We start from the raw sequence: 25,743 nt of genomic DNA, 5'->3' as shown, positions 1-25,743 counted from the left end.
TTTAAATTACTTACATTGATTTTTAAATTTCTTCTTCAATTTTTTATCAGTTGAATAATTAAAAGTTAATGAAAATCAACTGGCCTATTATTTTTATATTAATTTTTAATAAAAAATGGTAAAAATAACTGTATGATATAAATTTTTAGATTATTAATTTTTTAATTTTATCAATATTTCATTACTTGTTGGTGATTATTTATTTAGTGATTATTCATTTTTTTTAATGGTAAAATCGAATAATGGATTTGCCATTAATTCTCGTTAAATAAATATACTGAATGTATATTGAAGTTATTTATTAATTCAATTGCACATAACAGTGTAATGTAAATTTACGAAAATTCATTCCCAAGAGTATATATATATTTTTTTTTTTATCCAATTTTCAATGATCATATATGAGCAATAATAAATTAGTTTAATAAAATTATTACAATTGAAATAAAAATTTTGAAAAAAATATATTTATCATAGTAAAATAAAATATGAAATAACAAAAAATTGAAAAAAAAGAAAAGATTACTGATTCAGTTGAGAGAATATCGTTTCTATTTTCTCATAGAATTCTCATGACACAGTATGTCCCTTGACTCAACCGCATCAAGGTTTGTATTTTGTCTTGTCTTTTATATTATGTTATACCCAGGAGTATAGAATAACTATATTTTTTTTTTGCCCAGAGGGTAACGAAAAAGGTAGACATCATATGAGTGACAATCAGCATGACATGACTTTTTGTATATATTTGTTAGACTAAAAAAAAACTGTTGTATTGGTAAATATGAATTTTTCAATTCAATATAGAACATATTTTATCAAAAAGAAAACAAAAAAATTTTCATAGGTTGATTGAATTTTTGTCATTTTTCATTTTTAATATCATATAATAAAAATTAATTTCAAAATGAAAAAAAATCCCAAATCAATTTCAAACATTTAGTTGACATTTTTTTTTTTTTTTTTTTTGGGATAGTTTATTTATAAAATTGAGCACACCCATGTAGTTCAAATATTTGCCTGTTTGTAATACTTGATAAAAAATAAAAAAATTTACAAATATTGTTATTAATAATGATATAATATTGATAATAATAAGTAAAAAAAAAATAATAAAAAAATCAATAGAGTATGCGCACGACATTAAACTTATATATGTCTCATAAATTTTAAAAAGCCATCATGAATAAATATTGTCCATTGAATGAGGATCATTCAGATTATGCACAAACTTTGTGTACTATACAGTCAAGATTTAAGACTTTTTTCCATATATTAATTTGACATATGATATAGATTATTAACGTGAATATCAGAATAATGTGAAAAAAAAAAACCATCAGCGGTCAAGCTCGTTTGACAGTAAAATTTCTGAAATTTTTTATTTATAAAATTAAAGACTGTATACTAACTTCTATTTGAAATATAAAAAATGTATTATAAATTCAATAATAAAAGCATCATACAGCAAGATACATTTATAAAAAAAAAAAAAAAAATGTTGATTTTCGTATATTTTAAAAGATAAATTTTTCAAACTGAATGATGCATTGGAATATCTGAAACAAGTAAGCAGAAATAAATAAAAAAAAGAAAAAAAAATTTATATATGTATATATAGATGTGTAAATATTTGAAATTCATGAATAAAAAGCCCCATTTCATTTCTATTTCCAATTGATATGCAGTGAAGTAATAAAAAATAATAATAAATTTGTGATTTTTTTTTTTTTTTTGACTGGAATATAACACAGATGATAAGTCGAATATAGAAAAAATTGGCAAAGATATCAAGAAAAAACTCATTTACGCGAAATGTTGGACCATTTTTGTGTGCATGTCACGAATACGATCACGCACGCCAATGTCTATATAAATGTTCATCGATCGATCATATTTCAAGTTAGTAATATTCGTAATACGCAAGCGCATTAGTTTTTTTCACTATCCCTTTTATGAATATTATTAAAAATATTCATTTATTTATTTACACAAGCCAATATTAAATTTAAAAAAAATCGAAAACATTTATTTAAGATTTTTGTAATTAAATATTTGAAAACAAAATTCATTAGTTTACTCATTTTTGTATAAAATGAACAGTTATTATTTTTTTATATACCAATAACTGGTTCTAAAACCAATAAATAAATAAAATTCAAATTTTAAAAACAAAAAAAATATATATAAAGCAAACTTTGATATTTTGTAAACGATATACTTTTTTTTATTTTTTAATATTAAAAATGAAAAAATATTGGTAAACGAGTATTTAACATGAATTTTTTAACGTAACGATATTATTTATTAAAAAATATTTAATATATGTTACACGAAAAAATAAAAAGTAATGTATAAATTGAATTTAAAAAAAAATTAGTTAATAATTAAGAAGAAAGGTGAAAAGACAAGAGAAGTTAATTACATAATAAAATAAACAAAAAAAAAAAAAGAAACTATGAATATTACATTGAATTTAAAACCACGATAAATGTAATAATATGATGCAAAATGACCACAACGAGACTGGTCAACTAAAGATGCTCATAAACGAGAAAATATATTTATATATATATTAAATACAAAACATCTGCACAAGGCGCGTTGGTTCGTATCATCAAAGACCCAAGTATATACAAAAGTTGTGTGTCTCTGTATGAGCACACCTTGCACAAATGCAATTTAAATTAGATAGACATTTTACATTTATGCCTGCTGGACCGTAAGTCTTATACCCCAACATGTCATGACCAGACTCACCACTTTTCTTTAGCAGACGTGCACACACACACACACACACACACACACACACGGTGCAACCACTCACAATTCGGCGTAAGTTCGGTTAAAGCCTTTTTAAATCCTACTCTTTTTTGGCTCTATGACAATATATATACTCACAAATTTACTAAATATCCTTGTAGTCTTAACTCAGTCAAAAATATTAGCACAAAAATTTTTAGTGGTCATTTTACGTGGTTCAATTTAGAAACATTTTAATCATTTAGACATTTAATAAAATGAATTTATACTGTACTTGTCAAACAATCGTAAATAGTATATAAAATTAATTAAATAAATTTGTTTTTGTTTTAAATATTTTTAATAATTTTATAATGGAAAAAAAATATTTGCAAGTCAAGGGGATTTTAACACTGCCAATGTACAAATGGTTATAAATAAAATAAAATATTACAGACATAAGAACATTTTCTAAATTTTTATCATTATTATTATGACTATTATTTCAGCTTTATATTTAAAAGACTCTTGTGTGTGTTCTTTTGTTTTTTTTTTTAAATAACCAAGAAGCTTTTGATGTAGTTACAATTCAAATCAATATGTATTTTTTATGAAGACATATTTTTATAAACGGATTTCTTACATCCATGCAGAAAAGTTGGAAAAAAAAATATCAATGACAATTTATTATAATGGTTTTATAATAAATGTGAGTAAAGACAACAGAAGAATAAAAAAAAAAAAATACTTAAAAGGCTGTTTTTATATTTTATTTTGTTTAAACTGGTATAAGCATATTTGAAAACTGTAATTGGATACTTTCAGTGTTTTTTGAAGTATATATGTATATGGCAAGTAAAATATATCGGGATATTGAATATATATCTATATTTATTGTGTAGCCCGTTGGGAAAGCTCTTTATTCAGTCATTCGATTGAGTCACTTTTGTGGTCGTCGATACATTTTCTTTCAGTATTTTTTTTTTTTTCTTTGCCCCTCGAAATTTATTGCTCGTAAAATAACCTGTCAATTTATATCATTTCAATAATATATCATAATACGTTGAGATTAAAATTCTTGTATTTTATTATTTTTATCTTTTAAAATATTATTATATATAAATGATAATTTTTTATTTTAATTAAATTTGATACTATATGTATATAATGTTTCAATAAGAAAATTTGTAATGAATTTGATCAATTTAAAAAAAAAACAATTGAATAATGTCAATATATTATTTAATTATTATTGATTTTAGCAAATTTGAAAAGAACACGTATGTTTGAATAGTTGAAAATTTATACACAGAAAATACGTCTTATACAAATGAACCTGACGACAATGATAAACGATAAATGACTTTGTTCAAAATTAGTGGCCGGAATACGCGATTGTGGTAGTAGAATGCACTATCTCTCTCTTTATTTTTCTCTTTTCTCTTTCTATCTTTCACAGAGCTCGAGCTCTTGATAGAGTTAGTTCGACCAGAACAAAAGGAGATAAATACGTCTGTGCCTCTTCAACACTTGAAATTACTAGTCCGATTTTGAATGTGGTTTAACCCACTTGAACACGCGACTGTTGGCTATTGGTACTTAACTATATATCCAAGTGCAACGCTTGCAAGTGTGAAATTTTCAGTAACTTCCGGCTGAAATCCCATGAACTTTCTAGCACTTGTGAATGAAATATACCGCTATGTACATCATTATGTTATATGGTAAATTATTAGTTTATAATACTACTATTAATTTATAAAATTATCAAATAAGATATTCAATTTATATCAAATTATGTATCAAAAGTGATAAATTGGAAGATTGTAAATTATATCGTGCATTTAATTTTTTATTATAAATTTTATAATCGATATTCTTGTTACATAACAGGTGATTGGTTTTCACTTAAAAGAATATAAAGAAAGTTATAGAATAAAGAAAAGAAAGGAAAAAAATTACATCAAAGTTTTTATGTACAATGGAAAAATCAATGGAGTTTTATGAAAAGAAAAAAAAATATAAAATTAAAATTAAAATAACAATCTAAATATGAGTGATGAGAAAATTATATATTGTTTGTAAAAAAATTTATTTTAAAACTTATTTACTTGATAGACAGCATATAAATTACAACCGATTGTAATATTTATATGAAAAAACAATTTATGTGGTATTTACACAATGATAGTATTGGAAAATAATAATTTTTATAAATATATCACTGATTTCAGATAAAAGAGTATGTCATACAGCCATCATAAAAGTAAAAAAAAGAATAAAAAATATATATAAATAAAATAATCCAGGTATACATGAGAGTTTACGTAAAGTACACAGCAAAAGTTGTGTTGTCGATTGCCTTTATGTTCACGTTTTGAATATGAGGTCGACGTTAAATGTGCATATAAATATATTGGAAAACAACAAGTGCAGTGAACGACTAACAGAAAAATATTGACTGGCATTGAAATATCTATAGTTTATTTATTTTTTGTATATACATAGATTTTTTTTTTTTCATAACATTTTGTAAAATATTTTAAATGATGATTTGAACAACAACAAAAAAAAAAAAAAAATGCAGTTTACATTGTTAGGTCAATTTTATATGAACTTTGTTTAATATGAAATAGTTGAATATTTCATCTAAATAACATGTTAAATAATTGAACAAATATTTTCAATTAAAATTTGTTATAATTAGTTTTTCAAAATGTATAAAGTTAAATTTTATTTTATGAAAAAAAATGATATATATGAGATAATATCGATGCTTAAATATTAAGTAAGGTTAACAAACACAGTGAATGGCCAATAGAGTTGCGACTAAACTATAAGTGAACAAAAGTTAAAGACCAAAGTGAACAAACTCTATATCCAACAGTAGTCTAACCTGTTACGTCACACATAACCACCAAACTTGATAGTATAACTCGATTTGTCTAATTCGACTAGTGCCTAACCACTTTTCTCCTTGATTTCTCTTTTCTCCTTGTACCTCAAATATTCTCTCAATTTTCAGATATTCAATTAACATTAATTTTTTAATTAACATGCAAAACTACAAACCACATTTTGTGTGATTGGAATTCAATCAGTGTAATTATTAATATAATAATAAATTTAAAATATTGATAATAAAAATCATTAAGTTATTTAAATTTTTTAATAAAACTAATTGTTATTTAGATTCAGTATATACATAATTATCAAGTTTTTATATTTAAATATAAAATTTTATAGATTTTTATAAAAAAAAGTTTGACTTTATTTTATTATTATTATTTGATGTTAAAATATATATATAAATAAATTTTATTAGATTATAAAATGATGTATCTATCTGAGAAATATTATTTATAAAAAAAAAATAATGATCAATTTTATTATCATGAGAAATTTATAGAAAAGTAATCGAATTGTTTTTTTTTTTTTAGCACAAATCATTAATCAGCCATGATAAGTTACCGATAAAAAAGTATGACTATAAGTGATCGTTTAATCATCAATTCAGACCAATTTCTCTATAATAACATAAAAAGTTTTTTTTCATTATCAATTTTCAATCTAAATTACTTGGTTTTTTATTTTTACTACAATTGGCAAAAAATATATTTTTATATAATATTTTAAATGAAATCGTTCATTTAAATAATTCCTGAAACATATTATACATATTGAATATTGGTTTTTTTTTAATGAATTAATTTATGAAATTATTAGTCAATTACAAAATTTGTATAACATGACAATTATGCTGTTTGAATGACAGTTATTAAATTTAAAAGAAAATTAATGTTCCATATTGAAAAATGTATATAAAAATAAATTGATACTTTGTGCTTATGATCACAATGGTATATTATAATGATCATTGAATATATATCCGCTGTTTATGATGTATTGAAATATAAATCTTAGCATTTTTTAACTTGTTAAAATTAAACATATATATTATTATTAATTAATAAAACAAAACATATACTGTAAACACTGTGGTAATATGTTGACTTATTTTAAAATTGTTTATTTTTATATTAATTAAATGTTTCGTATATTTAGGTTAGATATTTTCATGTCACAGGATATACGTCAGTTCTCTCATATTATCCTACATCCTTTCTATATAATAATTATCTATATATTTGTCTTTACAAAATACTCTACAGTTTTTCTTATGTAAATTTCCGTATATTCTGTGTATATCATGTTACTTCTGTACACATACCAATATGTCAAAATACAACCTGAATGTATTAACAAACACTCAATCCATATAAAATCAAACAAGAAAAATCGGAAATTACGTCAAAATTGTTATTATTGTAACAAGAAAAAAAATTGTCATAATTATATTTTATTATAAATAGCTGCTATTTTGAAACGACTTTTCGTTGTCTGGGTTAAATTTTTTTTTTTGTATTTTTATACAATGTTTGTATTTTTCCAAAAGTATTATTTAATCCATTAATATTTGATTGCCAGAATTTTTTAAAGTCATGACAAGTATTTTTGAAAAGCAGAAAAATCCAAATATTTTCAAATGTCATTTCAAATGTTATTTAACTTCCAAATTTAACTAACAAGTACATTAAATTTCTAGCATGAGTTTAATTAATAATAAACAATTTCTATGTTTATCAAGAACATACAAATCACGCGACAGAAATGGAAATAAAAATAAAAGAATATTTGATTTTGTCAGATTATTTTAAATAATTTCAGCTATCTTGTCTGGCTTGAAATTAGTAATTAATTCGGCTATAAGAATTACACGAGTAATTAATCATTTCGTTGATGATATATACCTACACCATTTATTAAATAATAATATAATAATAGTTTTTTTTAACACAATTATTTATTCAAAGACATTTTGATTCAATGTAATTCCAGATTATTTATTTTAAATTATTTCAACGGTATAATTAATTTTCAAAATTTAATTGTTTTACTTCAAAATTTATCCCTGATTTTATAACACTAGACCAATTAGCGCGCTTTGCGCGCTATTATATGTAATGTTTTGTCAATGATGTAAGAAGGTGGTAGTAAGAAATTTTTTGATCTTGATCACTACGTAAAAATTCACGATATCTCCCAATTTATAATTCACTTTTTGAGTATATAGTAGAAAAAAAAAAGAATACCAAATAAACTAATTATTAGTCTAGATCAATTCCTCGGCCATTTGAAACTAATTTTAATTTAATATAGAAAGTATTGGCAACTATTGGCAAATGTTGCTAAGGAAAGGATGTGACCAAATAAATTAATCAGTAATCTCAATAAATTCCTAAGCAATATTTTTTTGGTCACATATTTTCCTTAGCAACATTTCGCATAATTATTTGACACAGTAATTCTAATTTAATATAAAAAATATTGCTGTAAAATTAATCTAGATTATAAATTAATTTTTCTGGTTACCTCCTTCCTTTAGCAACATTTGCCAATAGCTATTCAACTAATTAAATATGGCAAACGTTGATAGCCAAATAAATTGATTTGTTATCTAAATTATTTTTTCAGCAATGTTTTCCATAACCATATCAATTTTTTATGGCAAATATTGCTGAAGAATTAATGAAAATTGTTAATGTATTTATTACATACATACTTCTTACTATTTACTACACCTTCTTACATCATTGACAAAACATCACATATAAGCAAAAAATAAAATAACAACGGGTACACATAGCAACGGATAAACAAAATAAAAAATGAATTATTTAAACAAAAACAAATGAATTATTATAAACAGTCAATCAAATAGCTCGAAGAGAGGCTTCATTCTCCTTTTTATATAAGGATCAATAATAAATAATGTAAATTAATGACCATCTGATTGACAGTTCATTATTTTCAATTATCGAATTTTATATAAAATTTTTAAAATTTAATTAAAACAAATTATTCGTATTTATTGAATGACTTGTATATATTTTTAATATCCAATGTGAAAGTATAAGAGAAACTTCATTTTACTATAACCCCGTATTTTATAAAATCATTAATTAACACTTTAAATTCATTATCACCATTCGTGACAAGCATAAGTCAAGTCATACCAGTATTATTAATGTTTATATATTGTATACTATTATCCAAGGATATTTTATGCATGAAAGTTATGTATATTGTATTTATAATTCAGTCTGAAACGACAATATATAAACATCTATCACACATATAGAACTTGATGTAACATAACTTTACTCTCTTATTTTTATTTCACCTAACTTTCATCATTCTTTTCAACCACCCATCTACTACATGTAAGTTCAACAATGACAGTATAAGTTATGCTGTTGTCGCGTGTCTTCATTATTCTTGTTAAACTTAACCTACTATTTTTAATGTTCACAAACAAACAAGTATACATCCAAATGATTCACATGAAATTAGTTACTTGCATACATGTATTAATATCTATACACAGATATTATTTTTTATGGAAAAACATTCATTAAAGCTAATGCTAAAAAAACTTGTAAATGAAAAAACTAATTTTTTTATTTTTTGATTATGAATATATCGAGTGAGAAAATAAATTCACTGTATATATACTCGAAAGCTTTTTTTATTTTTTAAATATTTAATCAGATTATAGTATTTCGAGATTTTGTGCTTAAATTGTATCTGCTTTATATCGATTATTCTCAATTTAACGCTCAACAATTTCATCAAGTTTTCTATCGAGAAAATTAAATTAACGTTATTATTTTTTATTTTTTTATCACTGTCATTTTATTGTCATTATAAAGAGATTTAAATTCTCTAAGTGTAGCTTTGTAAAACGATACATTAAAATAAATGAAAATTAAATGAATTTGATATATTTTGTTATAGTATTAATTATTAAATGTATATCCAAGATAAAGATATGATTTGTTGATTTGTTTCTTTTTTTTTTATTCAGAAAAATCATGGATGTGAATAATGGGTTGTATAAATATTTTTTAAAATATACCATGTTAAAAAGAAAATGAAACTGCTAGGTAAAAGACGTTGAAGAAGTAAAAAACAAAAAAAAAAAAAAATGTATATAAGAAAAAAAACGCGTGTGGCATAAGACCATTATTCTGGCAATTCTTTATCGTCTCGCATAATTCTCTTGATAGTGCACGTTTGGGTCCATCGTAAATCATACAGCATGACTTTTTCCAAGTGAGAAAGACAGAACAAACGGAAGTTGAAAGAAACGTAGAAAAAGTAGGCAAGAAAAAAAAAATGTGATCTGGTGTGAAAAATAAAAGAAAATATGTTGACTGAGAGAGAGAGAAAAATAACGCGTACTTTCATAAAAAAAAAAATAAAAATATATAAAAGAGTTTTTCTTTATATCGATATGTATATAGTTAAAAAAAATTACAAAGCTTTTGCAGATACATTTCAAATCCACGAAAGTGCTAAAGTTTCTATCGATATCACAATTTTACATTAAAAACAAAAATATATATTTAAAAAATCCTGATATATTTTTATACCACTTGAATTTACTCACTCAATTCTATTAAAGTTATAAAATAATTTAATTTAATTTTATTATCTTGACATCTTGAGTGTTGAATTGCAAAATCATCATAATTTCTCATATTATCTATTTAAAGAAAAAATACCAATATTAAAAATAAAAAAGTTCACAGGCAAGTTTTAAAATAAAATAAATTCAAGCATTTTTTATATCCGGCAGTGTACATCGACAAATGCTGTAGCCTGGTCTCAACAAAATGAAAAAAAAAAAGGCTTTGTCCATGACAAATTGTTGAAGCTATTTTTTATGATTATGGTCGTGTGCAGCGAGTTACGTTAAAACTACGTCGATCGATACAATTGAAAGAAATATAAAAAATAAAAAAAAACAGATAAAAGAAAAAGTTTTTTAGAAAATTTCAAAAGAATAAATATAAAATATTTACAAAATAAAAATGTCCATGTATGTATAAAATATTGATATGACTAAAGTGAAATTTATCCAAGTGACTTGTGATGAAAAGGACCCTCATCCAATTGCTCCATCAGCGTTTATAAAATTATATATATATACAAACTTATCCGAGAAAGTACTATATGCGCATTGAAAAAATATCCCCATTTTTATACTGAATTTATACATGTATATATTTATCTCTTCTCTTGAGTATTTTTATTTAGAATACTTTGCTAGGATTTTTGACACTTGTCATTATTGTCTGTATGGGGATCAAAGTGGATTATATATACAAAAAAAATAATACATATGATAAAAATTATAGGGGAGAGATTCACACGTTGAAACATACCATATCAAGATATTTCATAGCCATAATTGTGATCCCAAAATTATGGTTACAAATACATCAGTTAAATTATATCTCAAATGTTCATTTTTATCAATTTTGGCTGAAAGCCAAAAAGCTTATTATTATTATTTTTTTTTTCCAAGTTTATGGAAATGTATGTATGTATATCAGAGTAAATAAATATATATGTTTTAAAGATATTATTATCATCATCAAAAAAAAAAACGAACTTAAGCTTATTTAATTTCACTCAGCTTTTAATTTAAATTAATAAATAAAAAAAATATCAGATATATATTTATACAATTTTCACGTGATTTTATTTGATTATTTTTGTATGTATATATGTACAGGTTTGACTGTACGGTATATACTCATTGTCAGTGGCAACGTCAAGAACAGTCACGAGTGTCCCTTGTTATCGACACACGTGTCTATTGAATTGTGCCTACTGGGGTGTGCACAATTCGAGAGAACAAATAAAAAATATAAGAAGAAAGAAAAAAGGAAAGAAAAACTAAATTGAGTAAAAAATCAAATTACAATTAGTATAAGGGCAGTGCATCTAGCTCATCTACTCTTCAATCAAATATTCTACTTCGATAAATATTTGATTGTATGCTAAGCTTGTCTATGACAATCTACACATGGATTATTATTATTATTATTATATTTTTATTTTTTCAAGTATACTATTGACTGTGATGGTTTATTGACATATTAACAATGGAAATATTTTGAAATAGTCCAACGACATCTGGGTATTATATCAGAAAAAAATAGAAAAAAAATTAGTAATTTATTAAAAGAATTCTAGAAAGAATGAAAATAATAAAAAAAAATCTATTCGAGTTTAATAGAACGTGAAATTAAACACGATGAATTAAATTCTTGCCCAACAGATGTATTTTTTTTTTTTATGTTTTGAAAAGAATAGAAAAATGAAAGTCATACACGTAATTTACGCTATTTATGTTTTTTTTATTTATTAAGTCCTGCAGAAATTTTTATGATAAAAAAATTAAAAAATAAAAACTTTTCACATTTTAATTTTGTAAACGACCGTACTCATAAAAATTAGTGAAAAAAATTTTTTTTTTTAAATTTATTTAAATCAAAAGAAAAATAAAATTTATGAAAATTAAAAAAAAAAAACAAATGAAAAAAGATGAAATATAGAGCAAATAACTAAAAATTTTTGACGGTTTATGTTCTTTACATCACCAGTAAAAGTTTGTTTCAAAGTACATAGGAAAAAACTTGTCAAACATGAACGCAAAACGTGATCTTCTTGAAAAATTTGTATAAAAACAAAAGAAATAAGACATTGAGTTTGTAAAAATATACATATGTATATAAAACACGGGTATATTCAATCTCAAAAACATCAAGAATTCAAAGTTGGCGATGACAGCTGATGAAGTAGACACATTGAAACGTGTTCTCCATATAAAATATGCAAAATATTAAATTTTTATAAATAATTTATTCTATCAAAAATTAACAAAGTACATATTTGCAAAAAAATTCAATAAAGTCCAATAATATAAAATAACTAATTAAATTAACAAATTCATATTATAATTATTATTATTATAAATTATTTGAATAAGAAAAAGTTGAAGAAAAATTTCTTGTTCCATCAATTAAATTACAAGATGAACGAAAATATAAAAAAAAAAAATTGTAAAACAAACAGAAAATTTTTATTTAAAAGTAAATTCTAAGAAAAAAGTTTTCGACGATATCAATTGAATAAAAGATTTCATCAAACAGTTTATGTTTTATTTTTTTTTAATTGGAAAAATCTATTTTCTATCGAGTCAAAAAAAAAAAAATTTGAAAAATAAAAATCAGTTGAAAGAATTTAAACAATATAAGATTAAAACATTATATCAATTACTTATATCTATTGATTTAAAATTTCTATTTGTACAAGAAAATTCATTTTGACTAATCAAATGTAATTTTTTTTAAACATTTTACATTTAGAAAAAACCAATAAACTCTCCTTTTTTTTTAAATTTAATTTTTTAACTTAATTTGTTAATGGGTTCTAGTGCACTCAAGTAAATTTAAATAAAAAACTGTTAACGTAAATTTTATTATTATTATTATCATGATAAAATAAATGTACTTGATATTCTGATCATAAATGTAAAAAAAAAAAAAATTAAAACTAATTTTAAATATAAATTTGTATATGTGACAAGTAACACAAGTATTGCTGTTGTTCTTTTGTAACAAACTCGTGATGACTGATAATTGAATACGCCCTCACAGACCAGAATACTCAAGTTATATATTTTTAGTAAAAGAAAAAGGGGATAAAATTGATAAATATATAGACACGTGGCAACGATGAGGAAAGAGGATGACTATAAAAGGGTGTTTTTATGATATATATAGATATATAAAGTAGTGATGTATTCAATTCGCTTAAGGGTCAATTGAGATTGTGCTGAGAAAAAAGAAAAAGAAAAAAAAAAGGGAAGCTCTGTTCAAGAAAAATAAAGACTTTAGATCTGCTTTTCTCTAAATTGAACTAATACGTTAGTCCACGTTCATGCATGAGCATAGAATTATTATTTTTATTTTTTATACTGTTAAAATACACATATATATATTTGATCAAATTGAGAAGGGCGAGTGGGTGCACTGAGCCACGTATATCGTGTTACTATAGCTAGATGTCAGATAATCCGGCAAAAGAACACCACCCGTAAATCAAGCCCGATAGTCGCTAGGCAGCTATGCTTTTGTCTATTTTTTTTTTTTTACTTTGTATTTTACTTTTTTCTTTACTTTTCTGCCACAAAGTGATATTCATCCACTTCTTTGTTTTACATAGCCTCTTCTATTTTCTCTCTTGTACTTTTATATCTATATGTATTTTTTTTTAATGATTTTTTTTTACTCTTCTCTGCAACGTCCTTTTTATAAATTTTTATACTTTTTTTTTTTTTTTTTTTTCGTAAATTATTTTTTAATCTATCGCTTTTTCCTTGAGTTTTTTTTTTTATTTTTTTTTATTGTATATTGCAGATTAAATTATTATTAATAAAAAAAGATAAGTTTAAAAGAAAAAAATCTTCATTTTATTAATAATTAAATTACTTTTGAAAATTAACACTGTGTTTATTTATTGATTTTTTTTTTTTTAAATATAATAGAATATATAGTTTGAAATTTTAATTTTGTCGAGATTTCATTAAGATATTAGAAGACTTTATTGAATATCATAAAATAAAACAATGAAAATTTATTTTATTTTTACTTTTTTTCTTGTAAATTTAAAATATCTATTCAATTAAAATTATTTCATAAAAATAAACTTTTTTTATATTAAATTATCTTTGGAATACGAAATTATATTTTCTATTATTATTTAAAATAATAAGTTATTTATAGTTGAAAATATAATAAACTGACTTGACTGAGTATGACCTGACAATTAAATTGTAGTCTTTTTTTTTTCTTAAATTCTACCAAAAAAAAAAAATTTATTAAATATTCAGTACATTGAGTTAACCATCTGACACATTAGATATAAATCATGGATATTTTTAAAAATCATAACATAAAATATTTAAAATGACAACTAGTTGATGTTGGTATCCTCAATTTAAAATTCTGATATTAATCCAAGATTATTAATTCCTATGTAACATATATATATTTAAATCTAGAACACAATAATATAATTATACCAAAAGTTTTGATGAAAAAAATGATATACAAATATTTTAATTTTAATGACATGTCATTATAATGTAAAACAAAGTACACAATGATTTATATCACAAAAATTAGTTTTGAAAGTAATACAAGTATACGATAATGAGTGATAAATAAATATATATATATTATAAAAATGTGAACGCGTGCAAGACGTGGAAAGACTACTGGTTACCTAAATTTCAACTCAATGTACAATGCATAGTTCACAGCTTTTACAAGTAAACACGCAAGAATAAATATTTTCATGTTAAGTAACTGACATTTTATATGCTAACAATATATAAGGGGTACTCAAGCATAAAGATCATACTGTGATCAAAAATAAATTTATTTTATTTTATTATATTCGTGTTTGTATAAAATTGAATTTTGTTATGAATAATATATATATTATCTTATTCATTGACAAAAATTATACTTGGTTTTTATTTAATAAAAAATTATGAATGATCAGTATAATGCTATTTTTTATTTCAAGTATAATTAATGATTTATGAAAATTATAATGTGTTTTCTGAATTTTTAAAAAAGCTTTAAATATACTAAAAATAATAAAATATAATAAACTATGTTATAAAATTTATAATCAGATTTTATTTTTATTTTTTACTTTTAAAAGAAAATTAAATTTTATCATGAATATATTTCTCATTAATTTGTTGAATATTATAGTATTTTATATACTTTGCAGACAAAAGTTAACTAGTCAATAAGTAATTGACTTATTTTTTTTTTTTTTAATCAAATATTGATTTATAAAAATTTAATTATTTTTTAATTTTTAAGTATCAAAAGTTCAGACTAATAATAAATAATAATGTAATAGAAAATTATGAATAAATTTTTCAAGTATGATCTATTTAATAACAAAAATTAAAGTCATTGAAGATTTATAAATTTAATAAATATATATTTGTTTTAATCATATATATATCAATGAATTTAATAAATAAATAATTTTTAATATATTTTCAAGTAGTATTTACTCGACTGTTGGAATTTATAAAAATTGATTGTTCAGAGTAAATATTTATCTTAAAGAAAAGTCTAAAAGTTTATGGTTCAATAATTCTATATGTATTGCACCTGCAATAGATGCTCATGCTGTAACTCCCTTGAAACTCTCAATGAATCACCTGATCCCCTACATACATTGCTACCGAGACATGACTTGTATTGAGATAAAATACAGTGAATTACACAAAACAACATTGAATATTCGTAATAAATAATCCAGACTAAAAACTTGAAAAAAAAAATATATATATATCTATTTTTTATTCATGTAGATTGTTATCAAGTATAAACAAACACATTAGAAAATAATTTATATTTAATTTATTATAATAAATTGGTATATCATAGCAAAAAATAATTAATAAATTTATCGAAAATTTTCGAGTATTAATTTTAACTAACATTGTACATAATTTATCGTTAAAAAATTATCAACTCATGAATTCAATGAAAAGCTCATTTTATTTTATGATTATAACTCAAATTTTTTAAACCATAAATTTTACAATATCTAGCTTATGTATTTTATAATTTAAAAGATCAAAAAAATAAGGATTAATTTTGTAAAAAAAAAATATTTAAACGAGTATAAAATAAATGAAGAAAGGATTTTATATTTTAAATAGTTCATTCTTTTATTTTCTGACACAAGCTACTTGTGCAACAAAATTATTCAACTGTATTTAATCTTCTAAATTTTTTTCTCTTTTGAAATAATAAATAAATAAAAAAAAAAAAAAAATTGAATTTAAAAATGGTAGAGTTTTATAAGTATATAGTTAAAATCTTGAAAAATAAAATAGATAGATATATAGATGATTTTATCAACTACAAGACAGTGGGTAGAGAAAAATAAAAAAAACAAAAAATAAAATAATTAAGTAAGTGGTTAAAGTGAATATACGAATTTTGAATAAATTCTACTTTGAATAAATTTTTTTTTGTCAAGTAAGCAAATATATAATTTTAACAGTGACCAGAATATTCGAATGAGATGTGGTAAAATAGTTTGGGTAAGTCAATTTTGCACTACGTCTTTTCACCTAATCCCGTTTCTCGCTCTGTTTCCTAAGAGAGTAGCTCGTTTCACGGTCGCACGATCCTGTTATCGAGGGAGTGGTCCAGATAGAGTGCCATGAAAAAATAAAACTAACAAAAAAAAATATATGAAAATAAAAAAAATAAAAGGAATACCATCAGAGGGTTTTCTGGATTTTCTGGATTAGGCCCTATCATTCGTAACGATATACGATAGACAGAATACAGACTGTGATTTTTTAAAGTATCTTTTAGATGGGCAAAATCAAGAGGATACAAAATAAAAAATATATATATAAATCCCTAAATTATTCGTAGGAGGAACCAAAATTTTATATGTTATATATGTCAGATGAAAAATAACTGTTGAAAAAAAAAAATGAAAAAACCAAATGTACACATATTTTTCTTGTTTTTTATTTTCCTTTTATCTCTTTTTTTTTTTTTCCTTTGTACATTTTTTTTCATTAGTGGAATAACACAAAAATTATATTGCGCGTTGTCACATATAATATTCTATAATAGAAAATGCCAATGACTAAAAGCATCAAATTAAATTGAAAAGGGTCTATTTTTAATTTCCGGTAATATTGGGTTTTTTTTTTTTTTTATTTATTTGAGATAAACGCAAAGGTAAATTGAGTATTTCCGTCATCGATCAGCCGAAATCAAAGCAAGAGCGATTGATTGAAAATGCGTCAATATCACTTGCTTTGATTTTGCCTGATATTAAACAAATTACGCCATAAGCTAGATGTATTTTTGTCTAATTATTTTTAAAATTCATGTAATACGTTGAAAAAAGTTCTAACTGACATTAAACGTCAAAATTTGACATTAACTTCCACCTGAATAAATATTTAACAAATCGAATTTCTCAAAAATCATCAATGTAAATTGAAGTACAAACATCAATTATTAATTTATCACCTTTCAAAAGCAAATCAACCATTTTCTTTTTATTTTATTTTTTTCAAAATTTTTTAAGTAATCAAACTTCAAAACTATATATCTTTTTTCTCAGTAAATTTGAATTCTTTTTTCTCAAGTAAGAATGTATCTTTGATCATGTAAGTGCTGTCGTATGTATATATATACTTTAGGTACATGTGGGCTGGCAGATTTAAGCACGGAAGCAAGGCGATCAAACGTATGTATAAGAAGGGTGGACGTTGTACGTGCCAACACCACCAGCTTGTCGTTGGAGCGTCGGAAAGTTGCAGGTGTCACTTGATTTATCGAAGCGACAGCTTCTACCGAAGACCGGTATCCGGAAATAGGGATAGTTTAGTTTTATATGTGTATGAGTTGAAACACGTTTTAGAAATCAGCTTAGATGCTAAGTATATATATGCTATGCAGCTATAAAATTACACTTATATGCATCGATAATTTACAGATAATAATAGCACTATGAATGTATCAGCTTAATGAATCGACTATTTTCATTATAATTAATTGGCCTTAATAGACAATGTGTTTAATACATAACACTTGTGTAATTTAAATTTATTCCAAAATTTAAAGCTCTATGTGTATATAGTCCAAAAAAAATTTAATAAATACAGTTCTTGGAAAATAAAGAAAAAAGCTCATGGGAAAAAAGCTCAAATCAGAATAAACACTTTGAGTAAATAAGAGAAAAAAAAAGAATAAATAAATATAATAAAGAAAAGGGGGAAAATAGAAACGTGTAAAAATAGAAAAATAAAAAGCAAAGGCACTCGGTCAACCGCCAAAGTGGATACGCTTCATTGGTTCAAGAAAATAGGGTGCGAAAAGAAAAAAAAAAAGTTAAATCTATCCAGTACACCTCAATTTTGTAACCATTTTTCTAGCTTTTGCAGGAAGGACAAATCGTTTTTGCGTGTCCATGTAGTGCGCATGCACATATACATATATAAATTCGTTAATGGTGTTATATAGGAGGGTATATATTGTAAGGGAAATCAATCGCCAACTTTTGCCAAACCCTTGCTTTTATTACCTTCTATTCATTGTTGCTCTTTTGTAGAGCTATATATATTTATAAATAAGCATTGAATTTCAACCCCTCGATTCAATACGCACACACCTTCACAACTACAATCAACGAATAAATATATACTGGGGTAAATATTAATATATTATATATTTGACGGTTTCCACAAAATTTGGCTAATATTTAGGTGTTCAAGCTACTTGTGTATATAATGTATGATTATGTAATGAATAAATCAACTAAATAATGCACCCTAAACACCAATCGTATGCATCAATACTCTTTGACAATACTAAAATTATTTAAAAATGTTTAGAATAGCCAATACAGACAGTTCAATAAATTTTATTTATTTTTAATTCAATGTGTTCATAGTGTTATAATTATCGATTATAAATTACTAGCAATTATTAATTTGTAATAATGATAATATCTATACATATTCATAATTAGTGAGTAATAATCGATGATTATAATAACACTACTAATTATCAAATTAGTTATACCGAGAATTACTGTAGCAAAAAAAATTATAATTTTTATTATATCATGTATATTATATGGTTATCGTGTTCTTTAATCAAAGCATAGTTAAATAATATTATGTTTTAATAAAAAAATATTGTTAATATCACTGTGGACATGATCTTATTTAGAAGATATGAGAAAGAAAAAAATCAATGAAAAATACAATTCAATGTTATTATTAAGTCTGTAATAAATTTGATAAAAATAATTCAGTCAGTCCATATAATATGTATTGAGAAAAATTTTCTTATTATATCTTTAAACTAATTACTAATTAGTATTATTGATAAATTATAAGTCATGGTTATTAATAATTTTTTAGTTCAACTATTTGGAAATAGCTTATGATAAAATAAGTTTAAGTATTTTGGTTGAGCTTTCGAGAAAAATTATCGAGTCAATTATTCCGATAATATTCCCTATTTTTAAATCCGTAATTTATAGAGCTTTTTTAATGAAAAATTAAAAAAAAACTAAATTATTGAAAATGTAAAAATACTACACTTAATGGCACAGTCTTGTTCAATTTAAAAATGATAAATTATTTTTGCAATAAATTAAGAAAAAAAAAATCTACTTTAAGCATTAACAATTGCAGAATAAATTTGTCAATCAAAATAAATTATTTGTACTTTTAGTTTTATTTTGTTTTTATAATTTTATAAATATTTTGATTCTACTAATATAAAATTCAACTGGACATTTATCAAATGAGTTTATATGGTAGAGATAAATATTGAAAAAGAAAAAAACTAATTATTCATGTGTATATATAAGAGATATATTAAAAAATTGAATATCAACACGCTAATGTATTATACAACGTACAAATTTAAATTAGTGTAATTAAATGTGGTGACACGCAAAACTGTAATCATGAACTTGTCTCGTATTTCTGTTTTCAACCCATTTCTTTTTTTTTTTGATACGTCCATCCCTATGTGACGTGGGGTTACCACATTAAATATATATTTATATTATACCTGGTATAGTTATTCAATTTGATGATTTGCATTTATGTAAAATACTATAATAATTTCAATGTCATTTATTAAACCTTTCGTATATATTGATAATTTAAAAATTAAAATAAATAAACACACAATTTTAAATGGATCAATGAAGTAAATGAATGAGAATAATATTGAAAAAAAAAAATTGAAAATTAAGAAATGTATTCCAAAAAAAAAAAAATATATTTCAGTTTTGAAAAACGAAAGATTTCAAAGCTCTTTCTACAATGTACAGCTGATAGATAATGCATACTTTTTTCTATAAAAGGTATATAATTTTTTTACTTTTTATAGTTTTGAATTTCTTAACATAATATAGAATATTGATTTGTCGAATATTCGTATATAGTTTTGTATATTAAATTTTTCATGTCTAAAAATTTTATTAAATTTTTTGCTTTTCATGTTTAAAAATTTTTGCCTGGAGTGTACAAGATATTCAAGTTTTAGAGTATCAATAATATTTTTTTTTTTTATTTGAAAATGATAGGTAACAGTATAGATTTCTCAATATCAACTCACATAATTTTTCTCGGACATCAGCGCAATTCCGCGGGGTGAACTTACAACTATCCACAAGGGAGTACTTTCAAAGTGGCGTGTAAATTTATAGTTTAAAAAAATGGTTTGTAAAACTTGAAAAATATAAAATGAAAACTCAATAATACTAGAAGCATCAAGAAGTTAAATTTCATGGTATTATATATACGAATAAAATATAGGTATAAATTTATAAAAATAAAAATCAATATAAAAATTAAGATTATATGAAAGATATTATCGACTGATAATTAAGAACTATTTATATAAATACCTCTTGACGTTTTATCAAAAAATATTAAAATACAAAAGTTAATTAAAAAGAAAATTATTAATTAAAATGATAAAACTCAAACAGAGATAATTTTTTCATTAGTAAAAAAATTAAGATAATGTAAAAATAAAAATATGTATATCCAGATAAAATTGAAAGTTAAAAAAAAAGAATGTCAATTATAAAAATCAAGACAAAGTGCCAATTAAATTAAAATTGAACAAAAAAAAAAAACGAAAAATAAATCAATCACAAGTGGCAGTTGAAATAATGATAAGGTATATGAGATTATCCTTTTGACCGAATTAAGAATATATATTTCTGTGCAGATATGAAAACGTTTTCCTGAATATCTGAATATTCCAATAGCTAATTAATAACTATACAAAGTTTTATAAATTAAAATTATTACACTCACTCGACAGCTACCTATAGATATATTTATATATAATTAAAAAAAAATATATAAATTTGCAACATCAAACAAAATTAATTTTCATTGATTTAATTAATTAGTATTTCAATTAACGTTTTACACAAAAATAGAATTTTTTTTATTGTTCAAAGATAAATTGTTTCTATAAAGTGATAAACTTGTTTTTTTTTTTTTTTTCACTACATTTAAATCATAAAAAAATTACAATGTACTGTTGACAAGAAAAAAAAAAATGTACTTGAATTATAATTAAGTTAAATAACAAAGTGGAAATTTGATAATTAATAGTGTAGACTAAAATTACGTGTATTTTACAAATTATGTTGTAAGTGGATTGATGAATAAATAAAAATAAATTTAGCGAATATTATATGAATCATGGAAAGTTCATAGTAGTGCAATTTAGTATAATCAACTAGGTTTATGTTGACCTCGAGTAATCGCAATAATGTAGGATAGTATTTTAGTAGATTTATTAATACAATGCACAAATGGAGATTAACTCTGGCTTATCAACAAGTCACACATTTTATTTTTGAATATATTGTTTAAAAATATATATTAATTGACAGATAAAATTGAATTAAGTTAAAAAAAAAAATTAATTCTCACCGAATCAAGCTGACAGTTATTTGAAAATTTTTATTATTTTATTTAAAAATATATATTTAGAATCGAGTGATATTTCGCTATCTTTAGAATTATATAAAATAATTCAAAACAATTAAAAATAACGAAATAATTTCATTAAAGTCTATATGAAAATGGAGAAGTTTAAAATTTTAATTAACTAATATATTATGGTTATTGCTTGAAATAATTTATCTACATCAATAATTAAATGACAACCCATAAATTATCGACTTATTTAACTTATCTGTTTTAAACTTTTTTTTAATTATCTAATTGATCAATTGTCAGTTGTATGATTCCATTAGAAAAAATCACAATTTAAATTGTAAAATTTAAAATAATAATTGAACAATATTATTAAATATAAATATATACAACTCACCAAATACACGACCAGTTGATGCAATCTTAATCAGAAACCATATAAGATAAGCATGAATAATCCAATCTTGGCGATTCACAATCATGTTGGCAAAAGTTTTACTCGACTTTCAAGCCAAGCACCAGTAGAGCCACAATAGCCACCACAATCAAAATCGATTATTGCTGATTTGATAAATGGGATGTACCTTCGTTTGGAGGTAATATTCAACGGGTTGTATTTAAAACTACGCATCACTATGATCAAAGTTTTAACTTAAACTTTTGTATTATCAAACTTTGTGGTTGCATTGTTTAAAATTATATTATCATATAATTAGTAAAAACTTTATACTCTTATTAAAAATCATTAAATTAACAATTAAAATTCATTAAAATTTTATATATAATATCACAATAATAAATCACAAAAAAAAAGTAATAATAATAATTGAATTATTTTATTAGTAAATAAAACTTTATGATTTAATTTAATTGGATAAATATTATATATTATAATATTTATGAAATGTTTTTTTATTTGAAAAAGGGTTTATCCAATTGTTTCAATTAAATTTCATCAATATTAAAACATATGTCTGTCAATAATTCACATTTTCGTTAAATACATTTGTCAATGTCATCAAAATAATCAATGACAACACAAAACAATACGAAAATTTCAATTGAGTTACGTTCAAATACGTACATACAAAGTAAACTATATGTGTACAAGTCAAGTATTTCCGTTTTCAATTGATTATTTACATATGAACATATGCATGTAATTCACAAAAAAAAAAAAAATATATAATACACACCAAACAAAAAAAAATATAAAAACAATTACACTTACATATACACACACACACACACACACAGACACACGCACTTTTAAATTTAACTTTATTTGTTTATATATACTGTATGTATTTTTTTGAAACAATTATTTATTTACCTTTTTTTGTTTGTTTTTAAATTGAGTAACAATTAAATTATAGTGCAATATATTTTACAATTAAATTTTGTAATATAAATATATGTATAATTTTCATTAAATATATTTGTAATGTAATTTACAAGTATAATAATAATAATAGTAATGATTTTTTGTCAACAGATAAAGTACTTGTTGACAATAATTATCCATTTTGTGGTGTGACATCACGTATTTTCAACATTGCACTGTAGTTGTATTTAACAAAATACATATACCATTTGGACTTTAAAGTGTGGTCTTGAGTTTCGACAATTCAATTTAATACATAATATAGTATAAAGTTTGAAAACGACGTGACCTCAGTTTATGTATAAGTTGAAGATTCGACTTATGCCATACACTAAGCTTAAGTTTACTGATCACTGCACTGTGTTTAAATAAAGTTGTAACAGTATCTACGTGAACAGACAATTTACTTATATATACACTTTACTTATACTGTGACAAAAGTTTCATTATTACATTGACAAAATAAAATCATTGTCATTAATAATTATAATATTGTTTTGAAAAATTTTAATACTCAAGTTTTGACTTTATACTTAATTTTTTCAAATAAAATTCAATTTAAAAAACACGTGTTAATTTATTATCACTGTAAGCATAATTTCCAGTTATTAGAAAATAATTAAAAACAAATTAAAATGATTTTTTAAGAATAAAATTGTCGTTGAAATGTATACTTATGAGTGGGTTAATAACGTCACACGAAATACAGACACAGAGTGTAAGAATCATCAGTCGTTTGACCGGTTTAAAATAATATCCCACACCAAATAAACTTTTTTAAAAAAACCAAAAAAGTCGTTCGATGGTTCTCTGCGTTTTTTCTGTTTAAACACATTCACCGAGGACAACCAGTGTGATAATTATATTGTATATATTCTCGACACTCACAATAAACACAGTGACATTGAATCATACACATTTGAATACATGAATTTTTTCGTAAATTGAAATATCATTTCATAATTTCAATGTGGCAACAATGCAATTATTACCTTTAAATAATTATATCCTTCGAATAACAGTCTACTATTATTATTTTGATGATTTAATTCAATTGGTTGGTTATTTTTTTTTCGAATTATTAACGCATGATAGAATTTTAATTGATAATACGTTGAGAGTGTGATCATGACCGAATCACAATTCATACTGGTACGCCATCGAGCGTTGATGAAATTTACCAAACTATCCTCACCATCCCTTTGCCTATATTTTCTCTCTCTCAATCTTGTTGGGATATATTTCTCCACCCGCGCATACTGACTTGGCGCGCATTATATTCAATCCATGAAGAAGGGATGGTATATATAAATTTTTATAATGTGCGCAAGTCCACAAAATAACGGGGGATGTTTTACGTTTTACCCCTTTTTTTGCTTTATATTTATTTTCTAACATTGAATTTGCAGAATGTTGATGTGCAAAAAACAAAATAAAAAGAGGAAAAATAAGGAATGTTAGTCGAAAATAAAAAGAAAAAAAAATTATTTTATATATAATGAAATGGGAAAAAATAATAAAAAGAGAAAAATTTTACTGCTCTTTAAAGTTTTAATCATCTGTTTTGTTTATATATGCAATTCTTCATTATGCAGCACGTCACTTTGTAACTGGCAATTACTTTTAATTATTGGCAATTAAACATATCCGGTTATAATGCACATTTTAACTTTATTTTTCGTGTGACTATCATAATATGTAGTATCATAAAAATTCATAAATATTATTTTTTATATTTTATAAATTATTATCATTCGATAAATTGTCTCGAAAAAATTTTAAGCTTATTAATTTTTAATGTAATTAATTTATAAATATGCTGCTATTGAAAAATAATATTTACTAATTAAATATATGAGTTATAAATTTTACCTGTTAAAAATACATAAAACAAAGTTAATAAAAAAAAAAAATTACGTAAAAGCTGATATAATATAAATGTATCTAATTTTTAATTAAAAAAATTTTTAATTATATTTGTATTATAATTGGAATTGATATTGTATATAATTCGAGTCTTTTAACAAAACGTGATTCAAATAAATATACAAAAATGAGTTAATATATGAAAAGGAAAAAAAACAGAAAAAAGTTAAAATAATTGATTAGCACACGACAGTACAAATGAGACACTGAAATA

The 25,743-nt window shown here is 23.0% G+C and overlaps 1 protein-coding gene across 1 annotated transcript in view; it reads right to left on the bottom strand.

Annotated features, from left to right (window-relative positions):
- LOC122860944 (tyrosine-protein phosphatase 99A) overlaps positions 1-24,767 on the bottom strand; it is a 113,995-nt gene extending 89,228 nt beyond the window's left edge. The window contains exon 1 of the mRNA XM_044165027.1: positions 22,617-24,767. Coding sequence (XP_044020962.1) covers positions 22,617-22,701 — 85 coding nt within the window. The 5' untranslated portion in view covers positions 22,702-24,767. The remainder of the gene's footprint in view (positions 1-22,616) is intronic.
- Positions 24,768-25,743: the final 976 nt, after the last annotated feature.

Source organism: Aphidius gifuensis, linkage group LG1, assembly GCF_014905175.1.
Source record: "Aphidius gifuensis isolate YNYX2018 linkage group LG1, ASM1490517v1, whole genome shotgun sequence".
In the NCBI taxonomy this organism is placed as follows: Eukaryota; Metazoa; Arthropoda; class Insecta; order Hymenoptera; family Braconidae; genus Aphidius; species Aphidius gifuensis.
The sequence above is the reverse complement of the archived record's forward strand: the minus strand, read 5'-3'. Positions and strand labels throughout refer to the sequence as shown.